Source organism: Papio anubis, chromosome Y (genome assembly GCF_008728515.1).
Source record: "Papio anubis isolate 15944 chromosome Y, Panubis1.0, whole genome shotgun sequence".
Classification (NCBI taxonomy): domain Eukaryota; kingdom Metazoa; phylum Chordata; class Mammalia; order Primates; family Cercopithecidae; genus Papio; species Papio anubis.
The window spans coordinates 111,072-135,529 of NC_044997.1; the positions used below are offsets into that span (position 1 = coordinate 111,072).

General features: G+C 43.7%; 1 protein-coding gene across 2 annotated transcripts in view; it reads left to right on the top strand.

The window, feature by feature from the left end:
- PRKX (protein kinase X-linked) overlaps positions 1 to 23,596 on the top strand; it is an 84,077-nt gene extending 60,481 nt beyond the window's left edge. The window contains exons 5-7 of one of the 2 annotated variants that reach the window (XM_031661049.1): positions 11,539 to 11,634; positions 16,334 to 16,391; positions 23,376 to 23,596. In XM_031661049.1, the coding sequence (XP_031516909.1) occupies positions 11,539 to 11,634; positions 16,334 to 16,391; positions 23,376 to 23,519 (298 nt within the window). In that variant the 3' untranslated portion in view covers positions 23,520 to 23,596. The remainder of the gene's footprint in view (positions 1 to 11,538; positions 11,635 to 16,333; positions 16,392 to 23,375) is intronic. The other variant, XM_031661050.1, reaches the window with a different exon arrangement.
- The last annotated feature ends 862 nt before the right edge of the window (positions 23,597 to 24,458 follow it).

The window sequence follows — 24,458 nt, forward strand, 5'->3', positions numbered from 1 at the left end:
TGATTGTATCCGATTGGGTAGAGTAGCATATTATTAGAATAGAATATACTATTAGAACATAATATTGTTAGAATATAACAAAATTATTAGAATATAGTTGAAACAATGTTAGTCTCAGTATGCTGAAGTTAAAATACATGAAAATAAATTTAAAAAGAAAAGAATATTATAATTATAGAATTGCTGTATTAGAATTGTTATATAAAGTTATGAGAATTGTTAATGGGCTATAGTATATTAGAATATTTAAATATATTAGAATACAATAGAATGAAAAATAACCTAATTATAATATATCATTAGGCTAACTGAAAATTAATAGTTAGCCCTGGTGTGGTGGTTCATGCATATAGTCCCAGCACTTTGGGAGCTCGAGGCTGGCAGATCACCTGAGGTCAGGGGTTCAAGACAAGCCTGGCCAACATGGTGAAAACCTGTCTATACTAAAAATATCATGAAATACTAGCCAGGCATGGTAGTAGAAGCCTGTAATACCAGCCACTTGGGAGGCTGCAGCAGGAGAATCGCTTGAACCTCGGAGTGGGATGTTGCAGTGAGCCGAGATCGTGCCAATACACTCCAGCCTGGGCAACAGAATGACACATGTGTCTCAAAAAAAAGAATAATTAAATGAATAACCATCTCCTAATCGAAACCCCAGTCTGCTGACCTGTGCCTTTCATGAGACAGGGAGCTGTTGATTCAGAGTAAACCTATTTTTATTCTCGGTTTTCCTAATTAGAGTCTATTTCTGAGTGTGTTTTTCTTCCCCGTTTCTCAGCAACCTGTGTCTCTTCGCACCAGTGGGTTTCTTGAGAGTGGCCAGCCTTGCGACCCCAACTCTCCCCAGGCATTTCTGGGCTCTCCCTCTGCTCTGATTGGCCTGAGCTCTTGCCTCGACAGACATGCAGGAGGCAGCTTTCTCACTGACTTCTGCATCCCCTTCTGCCTGCAGTACCTTGTCCTTGAAGCAGCTGCAGGCGTCCTGTCTACCTGTGTCTTTCTTCTCTTGAGAGCCCACATGTGGCTTCCTGGATGACTGGAGTAGAATTGGAAGCTCGTTATCATATGAGGTTCTGAGATGATCTGACTGTGGGTGGTCCACCCTCTTTAGACAACAGCCTGGCCCCTCATTGTCTCCCCCCAGTTTTTTAAACATGCCTGGAAGCCCGACCTATCCCCCTGCCTACAGGCATCCCTGGGGCTGGCCCTTTCTCTTCCACTGCACATGCAGCAGGCTCACCTGTCACCTGCTCCCACAGCCCTCTGGGGCCTCCCTGTTCTCCTGGGCCATGCCCTGTCCGATCAGCCCATCTGTTTTCTTTATACTGCTTAGCAGCTCTGAAACCATCTTGATTTTGTATGTGTTGCCTGCCTCTGAGAGCAATGCTTCCAAGCTGCTCTCCTCACCTCCTCCAACCCAGAAACTTCTGGTGGCTAGAGGGAGGGCGTTGCTGCACACATAAGTGGAGCCGGCCTGCAGTCAGAGTCTTCCTGCTCCCTTCGCAGCCCGTGTCTGCACCTTCCCTATTCCAGCTCCATTTGATGGATTCCCACTCTTAGCAGGATCAAGTGAGGCTGTGCCTTGTCTGTTTTATTGCTTTTACTGATTGAATTTTCCACTAAGAACAGGGAAAACATCTGTTTGGCAAAATCTGCCATGTGATTAGGAAGGAGATCATATCATGATGCAGATTTTATTTTCATGGAATGAGGCGTGTTTAGATCAGATGAAAATTGTGTGGCACATTGTGAAATAAAATCACTTATGCACTTTCCAGGGCCTGAGCTCAGCTCTGATTTCTCCCACCATGTTCTCTTTTCTTATGCATTTCCATGTTTTTGTTCTCCCACAGTGTTTAACTAAAAAGTTAGGTAAAGGCTGGACATAGTGGCTCAAACGCCTGTCACCCCAGCACTTTGGGAAGCTGAGATAGAAGGATTGCTTGAGGCCAAGACTTCGAGATCAGCGTGGGCCACATAGTGAGGCCCTACTGGTACAAAAAATAAAAATAAAACTAGCCAGGTGTGGTTGTATGTCCCTGTAGTCCCGGCTACTCAGGAGGCTGAGGGGGAGGATTGTTTCACCCAGGAAGTCAGTGCTGCAGTGAGCTGAGACTGCACTAGTGCACATCAGCTTGGGAGACAGAGCAAGATCCTATGTCAGGAAAAGGAAAAAAGGGAAAAAAAAAAAAACAGTTAAAGCATCAAGAACAAAACACAGGCACACAAGGCATAGAGCAGAGTTTAGGGTAAGAAAAAGCCTCCAGGGCATCTTGTCTTAGTTATGACAGTAGTGATTCTCAAGGTGGCATCCCAGAGGAATGTGGGGTTTCTGAAGTGTGTTTTAGCAGATGAGTGAGATCATTTTTCCAAAGATAAATCTGAATAGTGATGAATTTTCTTCACAGGTGTCAACTAAGACAATACGGCATAGCAGACAGGGTGCAGAAGATTCTAGAGAAGGTGGAATCTGTTTGCAGTGGAGCCTCTTCCATGGGGAGCATTAGGCATTGTGCAGTGGTTCTCAAACATGCAGGCGTCGGGAACCCTTCATCACACACCTCAGAGTTATTAACAACCCGCAGAACTTTCATTTCTGTTTGTTACAGCTGTCCACGCTGACTACATTTGAAATTAAAGTGGGACTGAAATATAAATAAACAGAATACATAAGTAATATATATGAGAAGTTAATAATCACAGAGGTGAACATAAATGGCATTTTTTAATGAAAAATGTGTGTAACCACACTTTTCTAGAATTGAAACCATTCAGGCTGGGCACGGTGGCTCACACACCTGTAATCCTAGAACTTCAGGAGGCTGAGGTGGGAGGATCAAATGAGCCCAGGAGTTGGAGGCCAGCCTGGGCGACATAGTGAGACCCCATCTCTACAAAAAATAAAATGAAATAGACCAATTGCCTGGGCTTGGTGGTGCACGCCTGTGGTCCCAGTACTTTGGGAGGCTTGAGGCGGGAGGATCACTGAGGCTGAGAGGTCAAGGCTGCAGTGAGCTGTGGTCTCGCCACTGCACTCCAGCCTGGGTGACAGAGAGAAAACGTTCGTGAGGAGGTTGGCCGTGTTTTCTGGGTTTTGCGAATCTCTTAGTGTCCAGCTTTCACCAGGACTGCTGGCCTCTCCTCCCTTCATCTGCAGCCTGTCTGCTGTGCTGCATAGCGTGTTGCTGAGTTGAGGCATAGGAAGAAAATTCATCACTATTCAAAGCTGGAGTCAGAAAAACGACCTCACCCATCCCTAAATTGGGGTTGGGAAGCCACCCTGGGACTGCACTTTGAGAGCCACTGCTGTGATGCCCACCCCAACGCGCCCGGGGCTATATTTTCAAACTCTCTGCTCAGCCCCAACCCTCACACACCCCAGTGCTTGCTCCTTCCGCTTTATCTGGCCCTTGAATTCCCCTGTCTCATCTCCCACCTCACCCACCCTGGTTCATCTGAGCACAGATTTTATATGTATTTTTTATTATTATTATTATTATTTTCTTTAGAGGGACTCTCTGTCTGCCACCCAGGATGGAGCGCAGTGTGTGATCTTGGCTCACTGCAGCCTCTGCCTCCTGGGTTTAAGCAGTTCTCCTGCCTCAGCCTGCCACGTAGCTGGGGTTACAGGTGCACGCCACCATGCCTGACTAATTTTTGTAGTTTTAGTAGAGATGGGGTTTCACCATGTTGGCCAGCCTGCTCTCAAACTCCTGACCTTGAGTGATCCGCCCGCCTTGGCCAATCTCCCAAAGTGCTGAAATTACAGCCACGAGCCACTGTACCCAGCCTAGATTTTAGTTTTTAGTCTGAAGGTATCAGGACAGAAATCTTTGAGGAAGAAGTCAAGGTCAGATGAAATTCTAGTGACGACTTTCTTCTTTTCTCTAAAAACCTCTGCCTTCCTTTTCTTGAATGCATTTCCAAAGCACCTGTCTTCCAAGGCCAGCCCTGTTATTCTGAACTGGGGCAGGTAGTGTCAGCTGATAGTTTAGGAGGGTGTTTTTCTAGCTGAGGTCTCTGAGTAAGAGACCTCCTCTCAACACCACCTCTGCCAGGACAATCTATTTTAAGGGAAGATGTAGACAGGTGGAATGATTGTGTTAAAATTTTACTGGCAAATGATAGAGGTAGTGGTACAATTGGCAATAATTTTTTTTTTTTTTTTTGGAAACAGTCTTGCTCTGTCACAGCCCAGGAAGAAGTGCAGTGGTGCAATCACAGCTTGCTGCAGCCTCTACCTCCTGGGCTCAAGTGATCCTCCCGCTTCCGCCTCCTGAGTAGCCAGGATGACAGGCACACGTCACCATGCCTGGCTAATTTAAAAAAAAACTTTTTTGTAGAGATTGGGTCTTGCTGTGTTATTCAGGTTGGTTTTGAATTCCTGGGCTCGAGGGATCTACCCACCTCAGCCTCCCAAGGTGCTGGGATTACAGGCATGAGCCACTGCACCCAGCAATTTTTTCTTTTGAGATGGGGTCTTATTCTGTGTCCGTAGTTGAGTGCTGTGGTGCAATCATAGCTCACTGAAGCCTCTACCTCCTGGGCTCAAGTGATCCTCTTGCCTCAGCTTCCTGGGACCACAGAAAGCTATATCTGGGAACACAGGCACACACCAGCACATCCAGCTTAATTTTAAATTTTTTGTAGAGATGCGGTCTCATTGTTTTGTCAAGGCTAGTCTTGAACTCCTGGGCTCAAGCAATTCTCCTGCCTTGGGTTCTCAAAGTGCTGGTATTACAGGCACGAACCAGTGTGCCCAGTGTTTTCTTCTTTTGAGACAGGGTCTTACTCTGTCGCCCAATCTGGAGTACAGTGGCACAATCATAGCTCACTGAAGCCTTGACCTCCTGGGCTTAAGTGATTCTCCTGCTTCAGCCTCCTGAGTAGCTAGGACCACAGGTGCACACCACTACATCCAGCTAGTTTTTAAATTTTTTTGTAGAGACAAGGTCTTGCTGTATTGTCCAGGCTGGTCTTGAACTCCTGGGCTCAAGCAATCCTCCCGTGTTGGCCTCCCCAAATGCAGGGATGACAGGTATGAGCCACTGTGCCTAACTTGGACTTTAATTTTTCAGGTGAAAATCTTGAACTTGCATTCATGCTGATTAGCAGATTGTTCTTGCAAGTATAGCTGTCACCACAGATCAATTCAACTTGTTTAATAATGCCAAATTCCATATAATGAGAATTTATTCTCCATTTGGTAAGAATTGGAAGCAGTCTGTATGTTTAGAGACAGAAATTTGAGGGTTTCAGAGGGCACTGCCCAGGCGTCCGGGGGAGTGCTGTTTCTCAGACACACACACACACACACACACACACACACACACACTGTCTCTGCTTTTTCTTTCGGTCAAGATCATCAGTTAGTGCTCACTTATTATTTATTTTTTTCTGCTTATTAAATACCTTTCCCATGATCTTATGTATTGTCTACTGTCCAACAGCACGTCGTTTAATATTCTCCATAAATGTTTTTAGGTATGTATGACAGATTTCCTCCTGGAGTTTAATGCTCCATTCCTGTATTTGTGCATTTCCCCGATCAAGTCACACAGCTGAATGTATTCAGGCAGGGTCGCCACCCAAACCTAGAGAGAAACAGGAATACAAGTCCCCCAACTACTGTTACAGAGAACGCTGCGGGTGGGTGAGGGAGGACGGGCTCGGGAGGTTGTTCACGTCTGAGGCGGCAGCGTTGACGCAGATCGGACACGCAGATCTGACGAGTGTCCGTACTCAGAGCTCTGCTTCCCAGCCTGGCCTGGGTGGTTTATCAGTACGTTGTGGTGGCTCGTAACTCCAGAACCAGTGGATCAAAGAGAGACGCTATTGGAAAAGTCACCTTTGTGCTAAAGTGCAAAACGAGCAACTGAAATGTTATTTAAGAAGGAAGAAATGCTGTGTTAAGGCCACATCGCACACACCTAATCATTTACCTTTCTCTAGTATCTTTCATTTCCTCATGTAACCCACCCCCACTTCTCTGTCACCTCTGCCACTGATTTTCATTTTTGTACTTTGTATTTCTCCTCTTTGTTTTCCTTTGAATTTTTCTTCACTGCAGTGTATTGGACAGTTCATGTGTGTAGTTCTACATGTGAACGTCCTGACGCTGCTGTTAGAAACTACCACAGACTGGAAGGTTTAAACAAGAGAATTTTATCCTCTCCTAGTCCTGGAGACCAGAAGTTTGAGATCAGAGTGCCTCAGGACTGCGCTCCAGGGAAGGATCCTTCCTGCCTCTCCCAGCTCCTGGGGGCGCCAGGCGTCCCTGGGCTTGTGGCCACATCACTCCAGTCTCTGCCTCCACCTTCATGTGGCCTTCTCCTCTGTGTCTCTGTCTCCCCTTCAGTCTCTTAGAAGGACACCTGTCATTGGATTTAGGGCCACCGTAATCCAGGATGCTCTCATTTCAAGATCCTTCAATTAATCACATCTGCAAAGACCGTGTTGCTGAATAAGGTCTCATTCCAGGTCTGGGCATTAGGACGTGGATGGATCTTTCTGAAGGCCACAGTTCAATCCACTAAAGGTGTATCCAGTTCCCTCTGGAGGCGTTAGGGGAGGATCCTCCCTGCCTCTCCCAGCTCCTGGGGGCTCTAGGAGTCCCTGGGCTTGTGGCCGCTTCACTGCATCTCTGCCTCTGTCCCCATGTGGCCTTCTCCTCTGTGTGTGTGCCTCCTCTTCAGTCTGTTACGATGATACCTGTCATTGGATTTGGACCTACCCTATTCTAGGATGATGTCATCTGAAGCTCCTCGAGTTAATTCTATCTGCAAAGACCCTATTTCCCAGTAAGGTCCCATTCACAGGTTGGTGGGGCAGGATCACAGATGGAACTTTCTGGAGACCTCTCATTCCACCCACTCCACTGAATTTCATTAAGGTCAGGAAGTGATTTGGAATCTACAAGAGAATTATTTTTGCTCATTGGCATTTCTGATCATCAGTGAGGGTATCATTTGAAAGCTCCATTTTGTAAGGTATTTCCATTGCTAGAATACCTGAATTGGAGTATCGAAGTCCAAAGAAGCTAAATAGAAAACATGACTTTGAGCCAATATGAGTCTCTGTCCTGGTCAGTATGAGAAAATCTCAGAAGTACAACTTGTGCCTCGGACATGTAGGTGTGTAGTATACACTTACTGGTTGATGATGTGGTTTGGCTTTGTGTCCCCACCCAAATCTCATGTTTAAATGTGTTGGAGGCGGGACCTGGTGAGAGGTGGTTGGATCATGGGAGTGGTTTCTGATGGTTTAGCAACATTGCCCTAGTACTGTCTCGTGAGAGTTCTCAGGAGATCTGATGGTTTTAAAGTGTAGTACTTCCTCCATTGCTCACTGTCAGTCATGTGCCTTGCTTCCCCTTTGCCTTCTGCCGTGATTGTAAGTTTCCTGAGGCCTCTCCAGCCATGTGGAACTATAAGTCAATTAAGTCTTTTTTCTTTTTTTTCTTCTTCTTTTTTTTTTTTTTTGGACCCGGAGTCTCTCTGTCACCCAGGCTGGAGTGCAGTGGCGTGATCTCCCCTCACTGCAAGCTCTGCCTCCGGGTTCACGCCATTCTCCTGCCTCAGCCTCCTGAGTAGCTGGGACTACAGGCGCCCGCCACCTCGCCCGGCTAGTTTTTTGTATTTTTAAAAGAGAAGGGGTTTCACCATGTTAGCAGGATGATCTCAATCTCCTGACCTCGTGATCTGCCCTCCTCAGCTTCCCAAAGTGCTGGGATTACAGGCGTGAGCCACCGTGCCTGGCCTAAATCTCTTTTCTTTATAAATTACCCAGTCTCAGGTAGTTCTTTATAGCAGACTGCAAATGGACTAATACAGTTGACTTCTAGGTGTTCTTGGATTTATCTTGGTCTTTGCAGTTTTAAGTATATATGTTTTTTAGTTTATTTCATGTATTTCTAAAATTTCTAGATATTACTAAAGTCTGTTGGTTTCTGCAGCAGGACTGCAATCTTTTTACTACAGTCAACAAAGCATAGCATGACAATCTTGTTTTCACACACGCACCGCTATTTTCAAGGCTGTATTTGCATGTATTTCTGTCTTTTTCCTGGTCTTCAGGGGTCAAGAAATGGTTTTCTTGGGGCAAAGAGCTTTGGTCAGCTTTGCAGACCTCCCAGTCTCAGCTGCAAATACAGACTCTGCTCCTGCACCTTAAAAGTAGTCACATGGTAAGACCGCATCCCTATAGAAAGTCAAAAAATTAGCCAGGCATGGTGGCACACACCTGTGGTCCCCGCTACATGGGAGGCTGAGATGGGAGGATGGCCTCCTGGGGGAGTTCAAGGCTACAGTGAGCTATGATTGCACCACTGCACTCCAGCCTGGGTGACAGAGTCAAACCTTGTCTCACAAAAAAGAGAAATATGATAAACTCTGGCTCTTTCATTTGGCCTATACACATTTATTGATGACCTGTTGCCTGCCACGTACTGTTCCATGAATGAGGAGTATCAAGAAAGTCAGTGATGGGTGTGGTGACTCACATCTGTAGTCCCATTACTTTGGAAGGCTGAAGTGGGAGGATCACTTGAGCCCAGCCTGGGCAAAATAGTGAGACCTCGTCTCTACCAAAAATTAAAAAAAAAAAGAAAAAAATCAGCCTGGCGTGGTGGTGTGCACCTGTAGCCCCAGCTGCTCAGGAGGCTGAGGTGGGAGCATAGCCTGAGCACTGGAGGTCAAGGTTCAGTGCAGTGAGCCAGGATCACGCTGCAGTACTCCAGCCTGGGGGCAACAGATCAAGACCCTGTCTCAAAAAAAAGTAGTTCACTTGCAGTTTATTGAGGGTGCCTTATAGTGCTGTGCAAACCGGCTCAGTACCGAGCTCTCCAAGGCAGGACATATCAGGTACTGCTTGTGCTGTAGACTGAAGGAAGCCTCAAGAAAGGTGTTCTATTCTTGGCCATCGTGGCGTATTCACCACTGTAAACTTTATTTTAACAAGTTTTAAATATTTTATTTCATTTATGTACTCCATCTCGCTCTGTCACCCAGGCTGGAGTGCAGTGGCATGATCTCAGCTCACTGCAACCTCTGCCTCTCAGGTTCAGGCAATTCTCCTGCCACAGCCTCCTGAGTAGCTGAGATTACAAGCACCAGTGACCATGTCCAGCTAATTTTTGTATTTTTAGTAGAGATGGGTTTCACCATGTTGACCAGGCTGGTCTGGAACTCCTGACCTCAAGTGACCTGCGTGCCTCAGCCTCTCAAAGTGCTGGGATTGCAGACATGAGCCTCAGTGTCCAGCCTATATTTTATTATTTTATTTCATTTTATTTATTTAATTTAATTATTTATTTTTTATTTGACAAGGTCTCACTGTGTCACCCAGGCTGGAGTGTGGTGATGTGATCACCGCTCACTGCAGCCTTGACCGCCTGTGCTCAAGTGATTCTCCTCCCTCAGCCTCCCAAGTAGCTGGGACTACACTTGTGCATCACCACACTCAGCTAATTTTTTTTTTTAAAGGACTGGATTTGCCATATTTCCCAGGCTTATTTTATTTTTTAAATTGACACATAATAATTGTATGTATTCATGGGGTACATAGTGATGCTCTGATACAAAGAATGGAGTAATCAGATCAGGGTTAATTAGCATATCCATCATTTCAATTATTTACCATTTCTTTGTGTTACAAACATTGAATATCCTGTATGTGTTTGAAACTGTATGACATGTTATTGCTAATTATGGTCACCCTACAAGGCTAAGGAACACTGGAACATATTCCTCCTATCTTATATCCTTTAACAAACCTCTCCCTATCTCTCCCTTCTTCCCTTCCCAGAATCTAGTATCCTCTGTTCTTCTTTATCCTTTCAGGAGATTAGCTTTTTATAGCTTTCATGTATGAGTAAGCACAAGTACTGTTTAATGTTCTTTTCCTGGCTTATTTCACCTAACGTAACGTCCTCCAGTTTCATCCGTGTTGCTGCCAATCAGAGGATTTTATTCCTTTTCATGGCTGAATAGTATTCTACTGTGTGTAGATGGCACCTTTTCTTTACTGTCTGCTCATCTGCTGGTGGACACCTAGGTTGATTCCCTCTCTTGGCTGTTGTGAATAGTGCTGCGGTAAACATGGGCGTGCCGATGTCTCTCCAATATCATGGCTTCCTTTCCTCTGAACAGATACCTAGTAATGTGATGGCCGGGTCATGTGGGAGTTCCATTTCTAATTTTTTGAGGAACCTCCATACCCTTCTCTATGGTGGCTCTACTAGTTTACATTCCCACCAACATTGCATGAGACTTCCCTTTCTAGCCAGGCACGGTGGCTCATGCTGGTAATCCCAGCACTTTGGGAGACCAAGCTGGGTGGATCACTTGAGCCCAGGACTTCAAGACCAGCCTAGGCAACGTGGTGAACCCCCCGCCCCCTCCAAAAAGTGCAAAAATTAGCCAGTGTGATGGTGGGCGCCTGTGGTCCCAGCTACTTGGAAGGCCGAGGCAGGTCGATCGCTTGAGCCTGGGAAGCAGAGGTTGCAGTGAGCTGAGATTGCACCGCTGCACTCCAGCCTGGGAGACAGAGCGAGATCCTGTCTTGAAAAAAAAAAAAAAGAGTCCCCTTTTCTCCACACCCTCACCAGCATTTGTTATTTTTGTGTGTATGTGTCTTTTTTTTTTTTTTTTTTGAGACGGAGTTTCACTCTTGTCGCCCAGGCTGGAGTGCAGTAGCATGTTCTCAGCTCGCTGCAACTTCCACCTTACAGATTCAAGTGATTCTCCTGCTTCAGCCTCCTGAGTAGTTGGAATTACAGACGTGTGCCACCATGCCTGCCTAATTTTTGTATTTTTAGTGGAGATAGGGTTTTACCATGTCGGCTAGACTGGTCTCAAATTCCTGACCTTAGGTTATATGGTATACCTACCTTGGCCTCCTAAAGTGCTGGGCTTACAGTGTCTTTTTGGTAATGGCCATCTTAACTGGGTTGAGATGATTGTTACCTCATTGAGGTTTTGATTTGCATTTCTCTGGTGATTAGTGACACTTAGCATTTTTTTCATATACCTGTTGGCCTTTTCCATGTCTTCTTTTGAGAAATGTCTGTGAAGACCACTTGTCCATTTTTTAATTGGACTGCTTATCTTTTCGCTGTTGAGACGTTTGAGTTCCATGCTTGGTGACGGTGGTGGATTCACCCCGGTAAACATGAGAGAGCATTTCCGTCCAGTGTTCAGTGCACAGTTAAGGAATGGGCTGGTGGCCCCTCTGAATAAGATGCTCAAAGGAGTTGCCTTCTGCCTCAAAGGAGTTGCCTTCTGCCTCTCAAATGGTCTTTATATTCTCTCCAAGGGAGCTTCCCTTACATCGGGCTGCGGCACACGATGCCTTGCCTCTTAGAACCATCTGAGCGTCACGTGCTTTCAGATCGTGACAACTTCAGTGTGCGGGGAAGAGTGCACGTGAAATAAATTATCTTCTGCCTGTGTTAAGCAGAAATAGCTATCTTTACAAAGCAGGGATTTTTTTCCATGCTTACTCACCACTAAAAATACATGTTTGTTTTTCTAACAGGTTTCCTCCGTTTTTTGATGACAACCCGTTTGGCATTTATCAGAAAATTCTTGCAGGCAAAATAGATTTCCCCAGACATTTGGATTTCCATGTAAAGTAAGTAAACCGTTTGCCTCGTCATGGGGTGTGTTTATTTTTAAAGTGTCTAAAATCACCATGAAAACACGCACTCAGCAGGATACCAGATTGTGGTATTAAATGTGCTGCGCATAAACTATTTTGGACAGTTGTCTTTTCCACAAGAAAAGAAAAAAATTTTAAGTATTCTACTTTAATGATAACTTCACATTTTAATGAGTCTTGGCTGTATTTTATTCTTTTGGTGATATGTTGTATTTAAAATGAGCCAATGAATGAGTTTGTCGTCGTATTTTATGAGAGAGCAGTTTTGGAATTTGACAAGAAGGATCCTAGTTCTGGGGCTAGCAGAACTGTTGATGGGTTTAGCAGAGTTTTATCCTTTCTCTCCGGCTTAAATTATGCTCAACCTCTAAGCCCTTTTTAACGTCAACATTTTCAGTTCTGAGCATGTTGCTTTACAAACATTTACATAGTTGCTGGATATTGGCAACTTTGGATGCACATTTTATTAAGGTTGTTGCAATAGGGAGAAAAGATATTTTGTTAAATATAAGAATGCTTTTGGTTTTCTGGCTACCTTACCCAATCGGGTCACCTGGTAGTCATTTTTACTGCAATAAGCACTGATTTCTGTTTGTTTCACTGTATTTTTCAGATAAGGTGATGAGTGCACCAACCCCCTGGGCACAAAGTAGAGCTAAATGTATCTAGTGGAGAATTAAACTTTTATTTTCCATGGCCTGTTTTCTTATGAGCCAGTGGAAGTTCAGTTTGGAGAAGACTTATTTCAGGGCGACGGACCAGGTTGTTTTGAATATGCCCCTTATGGGGCCACTGGCTATGTTCAGTTGAGTTTCTTGGTGGCGAATGCACCCCATCCTAACCAGAGGTTCTTAGTCTGAACAGAAGATGAGGTTGTGTTTTATTGGCTTCAACTTGTGTTGTGTTTGACACACTAGAGGCAGGCTTTAAAAGACTTCAGCAAGAAAACAGGCTGTGCTTAAGAATGAATCGCTTAGAATGGACACCCTGTCCCTCAAAGACAGGGTGGTGTCAAAGGAAACAGCACCTCAGAAGCCAACTGCTCTGGAAGGAAATGGAAAGGATTGTATAGAACCTCTGTCTCAGGCCCCAAATGCCGTCTGAGTCGAGTGACATTATATCAGGTGGATGGCAAAGCACTTTTATGATTGAGTTTGGCCAGGTGAGGTGCTCATGCCTGTAATCCCAGTACTTCAGGAGGCTGAGGTGGGAGGATTGGTTGGGGCCAATAGTTTGAGGCCTGCTTGGACAATGTAGTAACACCCCCCATGTCTACAAAAAATTAAAAAATTAGCTGGTCTTGGTAGCCTGTGCCTGTGGTCGCAGCTACTAGGGAGGCTGAGATGGGAGGACTGGTTGAGCCCAGGAAGTTGAGGCTGCAGTGACCTGTGATTGCACTGCTACACTCCAGACTGGGTGAAAGAGTGAGACCCTCTCAAAAAAAAATTTAAAAAATAATTATATATATATATATATATAGGGCGGGGGGAGAGGTAGAGAGGTTTCCAATGTCCTGTGGAAACAAACAAACAAAAAAAGGAATTGCAAAAATAGAACACACCAGAAGCATAAACAAAGTCTGGTCTCTTGCCACTTTTCCTTGTTTCTCTCCTAGAGAGTAGAGAAGCAGCGGTGGCCATCTTGGTACTGTCTGATCTAACATCCCTCTCTTTATGTAGCTCCCAGCCCCTTCCAGTGTTCCCCACAATGTCCCTGTCTCTTTACATACCCAGTGCGGGTCCACCAAGAGCAGGAACAGTGGTAGTTGAGTAAAACTTCACTTCTTCCCATTTTTTATTAAATCTTTTCAAATTGACTGAGAAACAAGAGCTCAATGACTCGTATCTTTTTTTTTTTTTTTTGGTAGAGATGGGTATGGGAGGGCCTTGCTTCATTATCCAGGCTGATCTTCAACTCCTTGGCTCAAGTGATCCTCCTGCCTTGTCCTCCCCAAATGTTGGGATTACAAGTGTGAGCCACTGCACCTGGCCTTAGTGACACATTTTTCTTATGCAAATTGCTGTCTCTGGTTGGCCGTGATGCTACAACTTTGATTCTCAGCTTTTAAAGTGATATGTTGCTTCCTGCAGTTTTTAACATTTGACTAGATAAACATTTTGCCTCGACATATGGCACATCAGAATTGACATTCCTTATAGAAATAAATACCATTTAAAAGAAAAGAAAAACACCAAAACAAAGCTCTGGGACTTGTTACCAATTCAGCAGAGGTATTATCTTCTGGTGTTTTTTTCACAACTGAAAGTATCTGGATCTAAGAGGAGTCAGCTGGTGTCAGGATCACACATAAAGTTTAGAATTTTGGCTATGGTGAATCAAAAGAGTGCTGGCAGACATATCGCCTATCCTGGAGTCAAGGGACCCGTCTATAGCTGCGGACACTTGTGGTGTTTCTTTACAGGGCTTTGCATCTTGTACTGCTTTACAAGAATTTGCTTTGGTAGTTTACTTTTTCTTTTGAAGAGAAGGATGTCTTGCTCTGTCACCCAGGCTGGAGTGCAGTGACACAATCATAGCTCACCGCAGCCTTGACGTCCTGGGCTCAGGTGATCCTCCCACCTCAGCCTCCTGAGTAGCTGATGCTACAGGCATGCGCCACCATGCCTCGCTAATGTTTTGACATTTTGTAGAGATGTGGGGTCTTACTATGTTATCCACACTAGTCTCAAACTCTTGGTCTCAAGTGATCTTGTCACTTCAGCCTCTTGCGTAGCTGGGGTTACAAGCCACCATTCCCTGTATTTTAGATGAATCTTCATTTTCTTAGATGCCAAACTCAAAAAGAAAAAAAACAAAAAACAAGGCCATCAAACACTTTGTTTTCTTACATGCCAAACACCAAAAAAAGAAAAAAAAAAAATGAAGTTTATTAAGGTGATCCCCAGAACATTCTGAAATAAACATGGGGCTTTTCTTCCTGTATAATTTACACCACTGCCTGCCCCATTAGCACACATACTTATAGCTGATTGGACTGGAATTATAAGGAAACAGAAGTTTATTTAAAATCTAAAAGCATAAAAAATCTTTGTTATAATCCCACTCCAGTCAGGTTTAAGTTTAGTATTGCACTAAGAGGGCAGACAGTGGTGTAAACTACACGGGGAAAAAGCCCCACATTGATTTGGGAATGTTTTGGAGGTATGGTGTTTGATGACCTTGGTATTTTTTGGCAAGGGGGAGGATGTCGAAATAATGAAGGAGAAACTCAGTAAGTACTGTAAAGCTAACTTTTCAGTGATGTTTATATTCCCCACTCTGCTCAAAGCTTTTCAGCCTTACAGGATGGATACAAAATCCCAGCCTTAGGTGGGCAGACAGATGGTCTCTGAGTTTTACTTTGAGACAGAGAAGCTGTGAAGTCTGACAAGTATCCCATCGTAATTCAGAAAGCATGGTGGCAGGAAACTGGTTAAATTTCCGATCAGACAGGACTGGCGAGATTCACAGTCTAGATAGTGGAGTCTGAGCCTGGGATGTCACCTGGCTTGTCGGAGACTCCGCAGTCCGTCACAGAACCTGGGAGTAACCCAGTCCAAGTTCGTGCTTCTTTCCCTGGGACGTAGTTTATGCCAGGAAAGCCTAGATGCTTACACCAGGGTCGTGGGTATTGGATTATTTGGGGGGACTTCAATATATTATTATATCATATTATGTATGTTATATATAATATACTCAGTGTATTGTGTGTGTACACGCAGACACACATGATCATTTCTACTTGCATAAATATGCGTCTTAAAACTCACCTAATCTACTGGAAGTCTTCAACATCATCTCCAACTACCCATCCTAATTGAACCAGCTTGCTGTTTTTCTTTTGTTTTGTTTTGAGACAGAGTCTCACTCTATCACCCAGGTTGGAGTGTAGTGGTGCCATCTTAGCTCACTGCAGCTTCACCTCCTGGGTCCAGGTAGTTTTTGTGCGTCAGCCTGCCAAACAGCTGGGACTATAGGCATGTGCCAGCATGCCCAACTAAATTTTTTTGTTTTTTAAAATAGAGGTGGGGTTTCACCATGTTGGCCATGCTGGTCTTGACCTCCTGACGTCAAGTGATCCATGCCCGTCGGCCACCCAAACTGTTGGGATTACAGGCGTGAGTCAATGTGCTTGGCCTCCCCACATGCTGTACTTCTGACATGGTCTGTTATTTAAAAAGGAAGATTACAAGTGAAGACACAGACTTAGGAGACTCATCCTAATGTGTGTGCTTATGGGAAAGCCAGCCTTTTACAACAGGAATCCCATCAATAAGCAGACCCCCAGGGCAGCGTGTGACTGTTGATGCTGGTGAAAGCAGATGTCTTCTATTTTGCAGGGACAGCCTGACAGGCATGTTTACGTTAAGTGTCTGGATCCTCCCTGCAGGCACATATAAATTTCACCCTTTTCTACTCAAAGGGGTAGTTTCTTTACAAACATGTAATCAACACTCTTCCCTTTACTTCAGCCGTGCATGCGGCAGCCCAACCTTGCATAAGTTATTTGAGAGCTCATGATAGTATGAAATAAGCACTAGAAAGTGTTTTGCCAAAGTGGAAATAGAACTGCCGTCCTCGTATCAGGTAGATCTTATATCTGTTGCCATGCTGCGTTTGCTGATGTTGATATAAATGATCTGCTTTTTTATTTTTGTCTCCTTTCCCTAAGAGACCTCATTAAGAAACTGCTTGTGGTTGACAGAACAAGGCGATTAGGAAACATGAAGGTCAGTATTTGATCCCATTAGGTATTCAGTGGTACCCGATGTGCACGTCTGCCGTCTCACCCCCACAATGATGTGTGCAGATCTAAACCAAGCCTCAATGGTCTTTAAACTTTACCAAATTTAAAATCTGGTTTTTCATTTATTGTTTTTTAAATTTTACTTGAAATTACCAGGAAAGATCTATCAAATCTGGGTGTCTGGGTGCACAACGTCAAACTGGGTCTACACCGTATCTCCCCTCACCTCTGAGCAAGCTAATAGAGCAATAACAATTTATAAGTTATTATTCATTATTTTGTTTACTTATCTCATTTTTAAACAGCTTTACGGAGAGTGAATTCACACGCCATGCCATTTACCTCTCTAAAATGTGGTGCAATTCTGTGGCTTTTAGTATACACATAATTATGTAACAGCCACCCCCATGGTTAATCTTAGAACATTTTTATTAGCTCAAAAAAGAAACCCTGCACCCTTCAGCTATCACTGTGCTAGTCTTTCTTCCTCCCTTGCCCTAAGTCAGTGGTCCCCAACCTTTTTGGCACCAGGGACTAGTTTCGTGGAAGACTCTTTTTCCATGGAGCATGCAGCCTAGATCCCTTACATGTGCAGTTGACAGTAGGGTGTGTGCACCTATGTGAATTTAATGCCATGGCTGATCTGACAGGAGGTGGAGCTCAGGTGGTAATGCAAATGATGGGGGAGCGGCTGTAAATACAGGTGACGCTTCACTCATTCACCTGCTGCTCACCTTTTACTGTGTGGCCCATTTTGGTTCCTAACAGGGCATGGACTGCTACTGGATCATGGCCCTGGGGTTGGGGACCCCTGGGTTAGGGACCCCTAACCTAAGCAACCACTAATCTACTGACTTTCTCTCTAGGGTTTTGTATTCTGGGCTCTGCTAAAAATGGAATTGTACAAAATGTCACCTTTTGTGTCTGGCCTGTTTCACTGAGCATGACATCTTTAAGGTTCATCCATGCTGTAGCCTGTGTCAGAGCTTCGTTCCTTTTTCTGGCTGCATAGTATTCCACTGTATGGGTGGACCTTGTTTTGTTTATCCATTCATCCATGAACGGACACCTGGGCTGTTTCCACCTTTGTCTTTTGTGAATAGTTCTGCCGTCGATATAGGTGTATATATTTTTACGTATGCAAGCAATGATTTTAGAAGTTGTGCATCAGGTATGATTTCCACAAACTTTTTGTGTGGAAGCAAGTACATAATTGACAAAAACTGTTCCATAAATAATATCATACCTTATATGCATGTTTTGGCATCCGTGAACCTGATAGAATTCATGGACTTTTTGTAGGCTGTTTCTAGCTCTGGACAACATTGGAGGGACTTATACATGGAGGGTCTTCCATGTACATCTTGACCCTGTAAATTCCCTTTTGGAGAGACACAGTATACCAGGGTGTGAGGGTTGAACCACTTGGCTTTCTTGGTTTTGTGTTGTACCGTCTGTGTGGTTTGGGAGTCTCCAGTGGCTGCCATAACAACTGACCACAAACTAGGGGCTTACACAACAGGAATTTATGCTCTCATAGTCTCAGTCCTGGAAGGACTCTGAAATCAAGGTGTCTCAGGCCTCCAGACGCTCTAGGGGAGGATCCTTTCTGCCTTTCCTAGCTCCTGGGGCTCCAGGCATCCCTGGGCTTGTGGCCACATCACTCTAGTCTCTGCTTCTGCCTCCATGTGGTGTTTTCCTCTGTGTCTGTGTCTTCTCTTCTCTCTCTCAGAAGGACACCTGTCATTGGGTTCAGGGCCACCCTAATGCAGGAATGTCTCATCTCAAGAGCCTTCCCTTAACTACATTTACAAAGATCCCTTTTTGCATGCAGGGTTCCATTCCCAGGTACTGGGAGTCAGGACATGGGCATATACTTTGGGGGCCTCTGCCCAGTGTGTGATAATGGTGACTACTTCCTACTAGAGGCTCTAGGGGGGATCCTCCTCTGTGTGTGTGTCTCCTCTTCTGTCCCTTATGAGGATACCTGTCACTGGATTTAGGGCCTACCCTTCTCCAGGATGATGTCATCGCAAGAACCTTAATTTACTTACATCTGCAAATACCCTATTTCCAAATAAGGTGATATTCACAGGCACTCGGGGGAGAGGACATGCACATCTTTTTGAGAGACATTGTTTACTCTGTAACAGTAGTCAAGCCTCTGTCCTTCACATTATTTGTAGACAGCAACTGATACCTTCAGGTCTCCGAGGAGCCTATCCAGCCAGGTTGCACTGTGTGGACTCATCTGCGCCGTGACTCTTCATAAGGATGGACAGGTCCTGTATTAATGCCACAGCCATTTAGAAAAGAGCTGGGTCTCTTGCCAGAACTGCAGGGAATCACAGATGACCCATATCTAGAATCTGCTGGGAGTGGTGTAGTGATTGTCATAGATGCCCTCCGAGGGGAAAGAACAAGTTTCCTCATCAAAGGAATTGGGGAAAAACTCACAAACTGTCAAACTAGGTCTTAAAGTCTAGTTAAAGCTTTCTGATATGAAGATAAACTGAAAGAAACTCAAGAAAACACTTTATTTTTTTTTAATTAACACATGAAAATGGTTTTATTTATCATGTACAACATGAAATTTTGAAATATGCACCCATTGTGGAATGGGTCCATTGAGTTCATTAACATATGCATTACCTCACATAATTACCATTTATTTGTGGTGAGAACACTTAAGATCTATTCTGAAAAAAATTGTATTTAAGAGATGGGGTTGTGATGTGTTGCTCAGGCTGGTCTCAAACCCCTCAGCTCAAGTGATCTGCCTGCCTCGGCCTCACAAAGTGCTAGGATTACAGGCAAGAGCCACTGCACCCAGCAAGATCTACTCTTCTAGAGATTCTTGAGAGTACGTCATTAGTTATAGTCACCGAGCTGTGCAAGCGACTGACTGAACTTGTTCCTCCTGTCTCACTCACTTTTGTCTCTTTTCACCAATGACTTCCCATCTGAGTCCCTTCCCAGCCCCTGGTATCCACCATTCTACTCTCTGCTTCTATGAGTTCAACTTTTTTAGATTTCCTGTATAAGTGAGGTCAGACTGTATTTGTCTGTCTGTGCCTGGCTTATTTCTGTCTCTTTCTCTCTCTCTCTCTTTTTTTTTTTTTTTTTTAGACAGTCTTGCTCGTTTGCCCAGGGTGGCGTACAGTGACGCAGTCTCCGCTCACTGCAACCCCTGCCTCCTAGGTTCAAAGGTTCTCCTGCATCAGCCTCCGGAGTAGCTGGGATTGCACCACATCTGGCTAATTTTTGTATTTTTGGATGCAGATGGGGTTTCACCATGATGGCCAGGCTGTTCATGAACTCCTGACCTCAAGTGATCTGTCTGCATCAGCCTCCCCCAAAGTGTTGGGATTACAGGTGTGAGTTACCATGCCTGGACCTTGTTTCTCTTAATACACTATCCTCCAGGTTGATGCATGTTTTTGAAAATGACCGCATTTCCCTCCTTTTCCTTGCTGAATAGTAGTCCATGGCATATATATCACACATTTTGTTTATCACTTCCCTCTTGATGGGCATGTAGGTTGATTCTACTACATCTTGGCTGCTTTGACCTTGCTGCAATGAGCAGAGGGTGCAAATGATATACTCATTTGTTTTTTTCTTTGGGTGTATACACAGTACTGGGATTGCTGAAGCTTACTTTCTGTTTTTACATTGTCAGGGAAGAAACAGTCTGATTAAAATGGAGGTATATTCCTGTGTAGCCCCTGGTCTATGGGTGCGCTAGAGAGGAATACTTACTCTTTCTCCTGCTCTGACCACCTCTCCATTCTCACCTGCACTGCCATCCTTAGCCTGGGTGTATCACTGCGTTCCCAGGCAATTGTCATAACTGCTTCTGGCACCACCCTCAACGCCCCTGACTTTCCCCATCAATCCCTCCTTTTCTGTAGGAAGAGGGTCTGTCATTCATAGCCTGGGACCCCAGGGCTTTAGCTTGGTGCTCAGAACCTTCCAGGTTCCTCTCATCCTGTGCTTCTCATCTGATGATTTCCTGGTCTTTCCCATGAACCTTCATGCAGCCAGGGTGGATGAACCACCCAGTCACATATGTGTAACCATCATACCTTGTTGTTCTTCTCTCTTCACTTGGCACCTCTTCATTCGGGGGTCTTCCCTTCTTCTGGAACCACATCCATTTTGTTGAACTCCTTCATCCTCTGTGGACTCTGCTGTGCCCTTCATGCTTGGAAAATCCCTGGCACATGGGTTCCTTTTTTTCATATTAGCTGGCCTTAAACACACATGTATTTGCACACACACTTTATATATATAAAATGTAAAATATATAGAGAATTACATACAAATTTATTTATATAATATAAAGTGTGTGTATCTATGTATACACATTGCATTTTTATGCACTTCATATACAAACTAGCATACAAAAAGGTCAAAGGAATATAGATTTATCTATACATTATATAGATATTTGCACATATATGTAGATTTATCTGTAAATTATGTATTTATATATTGATATTTATATATCTCTATAAATATATAGTGTGTATATTACATATAAATAACTATCTATATTTAGAAATATAAATATATAAACCTATATAATACATATATAAGTGTAAATATAGATGTACATATTATATCTATTATATTTATATATGTTTATATATAGTATACAGATATACCTGTATATTTTGTATATATATAAAATATAGGTATATAGATATAAAGTGTGAAGCCAGGTGCGGTGGCTCACACCTGTAATCCCAGGACTTTGGAAGGCCAAGGGAGGAGGATTGCTTGATCCCAAGTGTTCCAGACCAGTGCAGGCAACAACAGTGAGACCCCCAACTCTACACAGTATACAAAAATTAGCCAGGCGTGGTGGTGCATGCCGGTAATCCCAGCTACTGTCAAGCTAAGGCATGAGAATTACTTGAACCCAGTAGGCATGGGCTGCAGTGAGCCAAGATGGCACCACTGCACTCCAGCCTGGAAAGACAGAGTAAAACTGCATCTTAGAAAAAAAAAAAAAAAGTAGAGTATAGTAAATAGATAAATCAGGGAGACAGTCATTTATTATCATTACCAACTATTAGGTGCTGCAGATAACATACGTGTTAGACTGTTATATGGCTAGCAGTGCAACAGGAGGGATGCGCTGTCCTGTGGTTACAATGGCCGTGACGTCACTAGGGGATAGGAGTTTTTACGATCATTATAATCTTATGGGAGCACCACTGTATATGTCATCCATTGTTGACTGAAGCGTTATTTTGAGACTCATGACTGTAGACACACACCCACACATACACTAACTTTTTTCTTTTTCTTTTTTTTTTTTTGAGACGGAGTCTCGCTCTGTCGCCCAGGCTGGAGTGCAGTGGCTGGATCTCAGCTCACTGCAAGCTCTGCCTCCGGGGTTCACACCATTCTCCTGCCTCAGCCTCCCCAGTAGCTGGGACTACAGGCCTTTTTCTTTTTTTTTTTTTGGAGACAAGGGTTTGTTCTGTCACCCAGGCTGGAGTGCAGTTGTGTGATCACAGCTCATTGCACCCTTGACCTCCTGGACTCAAGTGATCCTCCCACCTCGGCCTCCCGAATAGCTGGGACTACATGCACGCACCACCATGCCTGGCTAATTTTTAATACTTTTTTGTAGAGACCAGGTTTCACGTTGTTACCCAGGTTAGTCTCAAAGTCCTGGGCTCAAGCAGTCCTCTTTGAGGACTCCCAAAGTGCACTCCCAGAGTGCTGGCATATAAATGTGAGCCACTGCTCCCAACCCCCACACACTTTATATCATACACATACACACACACACACAGTTTGGATACTTACGTATGTAGAAGTGTGTGCATATATAAATATGTGTATATATTAACATGTGTATGTGTATATGTGTATATATATGTGTATAGATTAACATGTATGCATATAAGTATGTGAATATATAAATGTATATATTGTGTGTATGCGTATGTGTGTATATATAAATGTATGTATATAAATGTGTGTATGTATATAAATATGTATATATACAAATGTGTATAAATGTGTATATGCGTGTATGTGTATATATAAATGTGTATATATTAACGTGTGTATGTATATAAATATGTTTATAGATCAGTATATGTGTATATATTAACGTGTATGTGTATAAAAGTATGTATATATCAATGTGTGTGTATATATATAAGAGTGTGTGTGTGTGTATATTACTGTGTATGCATGTGAGTACATACACACACATCTTTTAGTATCCAAATTAGAATTTTATCTGATGGATAAAATTTATTTTATTTTATTCACAGCACTCTTACTTTTATTCACAACATTGCTGAAGGTAAAACTCAACAGCTATTATTTGTTGCCTTGGGAGGGATTTCAGATGTCGTGATGGCCACAGTGTGAGCCAGCCGATGCCTGGTGCTACCCTTGAGCATGAAGCAGGCCGACTTGAATGCAGGTTGTTAATTGCCAGGCCATGCAATATCGTTCCTAAGATCTCTTAAATTGGACATCCTTAGTTTGAGTTCCCAGTCTTCTTATTTACTTGCTGGTTCCTACTAAGCAAATTAATATCTTTCAGTGAACCCTAGTTTCTATATCTGTAAAATACTGAATAAGTTTGCAAGATGAAAACAGGAGACAAACTGGGAAATTACTGGGTGTCCAATTTCATGTCGAGAGATGGAATCGTATTTATCATTTTCGTCTTTGGTCCGCAATGCCAACGCATTGCACAGGAGCAGAATGACTGGATTTGTTTCTGCAACAAAAAAGGGCAAACAAAACACTAACAGCTTTGCTTGCAGGTTTTCCTAGCAGCTCACCCTCCAGGCACAGTTATCCAAAATGCAGCAAACTTGTTCCGTTTGTTTCAATACTAGAATAATGTAGAGATTCTTTGGGGTATTTTTCTTTCCTGCCGTGTCAGAATTCCACACGCTGACGACACGTGTTGTTTCTTTTGAAGAACGGGGCGAATGATGTGAAACGCCATCGGTGGTTCCACTCTGTGGACTGGGAAGCTGTTCCGCAGAGAAAACTGAAGGTACAACACATATCAGTGGGTGACTCAGTACGCCCGAGCTCTCCCGTTAACAGGGACTGCCTCTGAATCCTGGGACTTCTTTATTGATGCCTGACATGTAATTAATTTATATAATACAACTATTTGTCTAAAACCTTTCATAAGCCAAGTTTCCCACTCTGTGTCTTAGTGATAATTAGCTCCCATAAAGGGGTGAGGACATTACCGATAATTTTGACAACCTTCCATGTCAAACTATTTTATATATATATGGATCTCAGTTCTATCCATGTTGCTGCAATGCTGAATTTCATGTATTTTTAATAGTCCATTGACCTCTATCCTATCTGTGACGCACATTTTCTTTCTGGCACCTCCTCCCTCCCTCCACTCCCTTCCTTCCTTCACCTTCCCTTCATGCCTTCTTAGCTATTCCTTCCTTCCTTTAACCCCTTCTCCTTCTTCCCTCTTTCTGCTGTAACTTTCTTTTTTTTTAAGAGATGAGGTCTCACTATATTGCCCAGGCTGGTCCAGAACCAAAGTGCAGGGATGACAGGCGGGAGCCACCACACCCAGTCATATATCATATGTTCTTTGTCCATTCATTCATGGATGGACGCTCATCTCAGATTTTGAAGCAGATTTTAGGAGAACTGGCCTGATTCCTGACTAGCTCCCTCCTCTTTAGTGGAAAGTGGTAAACAGGATTACAGAGATAAGCATGTGTCTAGCTCCATGGTAATCATTCAGTGATAGTGGTGTATTATGTGGAGAATATTCTTTGGAACATTTCTGGCCAAACTGCTTATTTTTAAACATCTGGCTTTTTGTCTGGGTGCGGTGGCTTACTCCTATAATTGCAGCACTTTTAGAGGCCAACTCTGGCAGATTGCTTGAACCCAGGAGTTTGAGACTGGCCTGGGCAATATGGTGAAATTCCATCTCTACAAAAAATACAAAAATTAGCCAGGTGTGGTGGCATATGCTTGTATTCCCAGCTACTTGGGAGGCTGAGGCATGAGAATT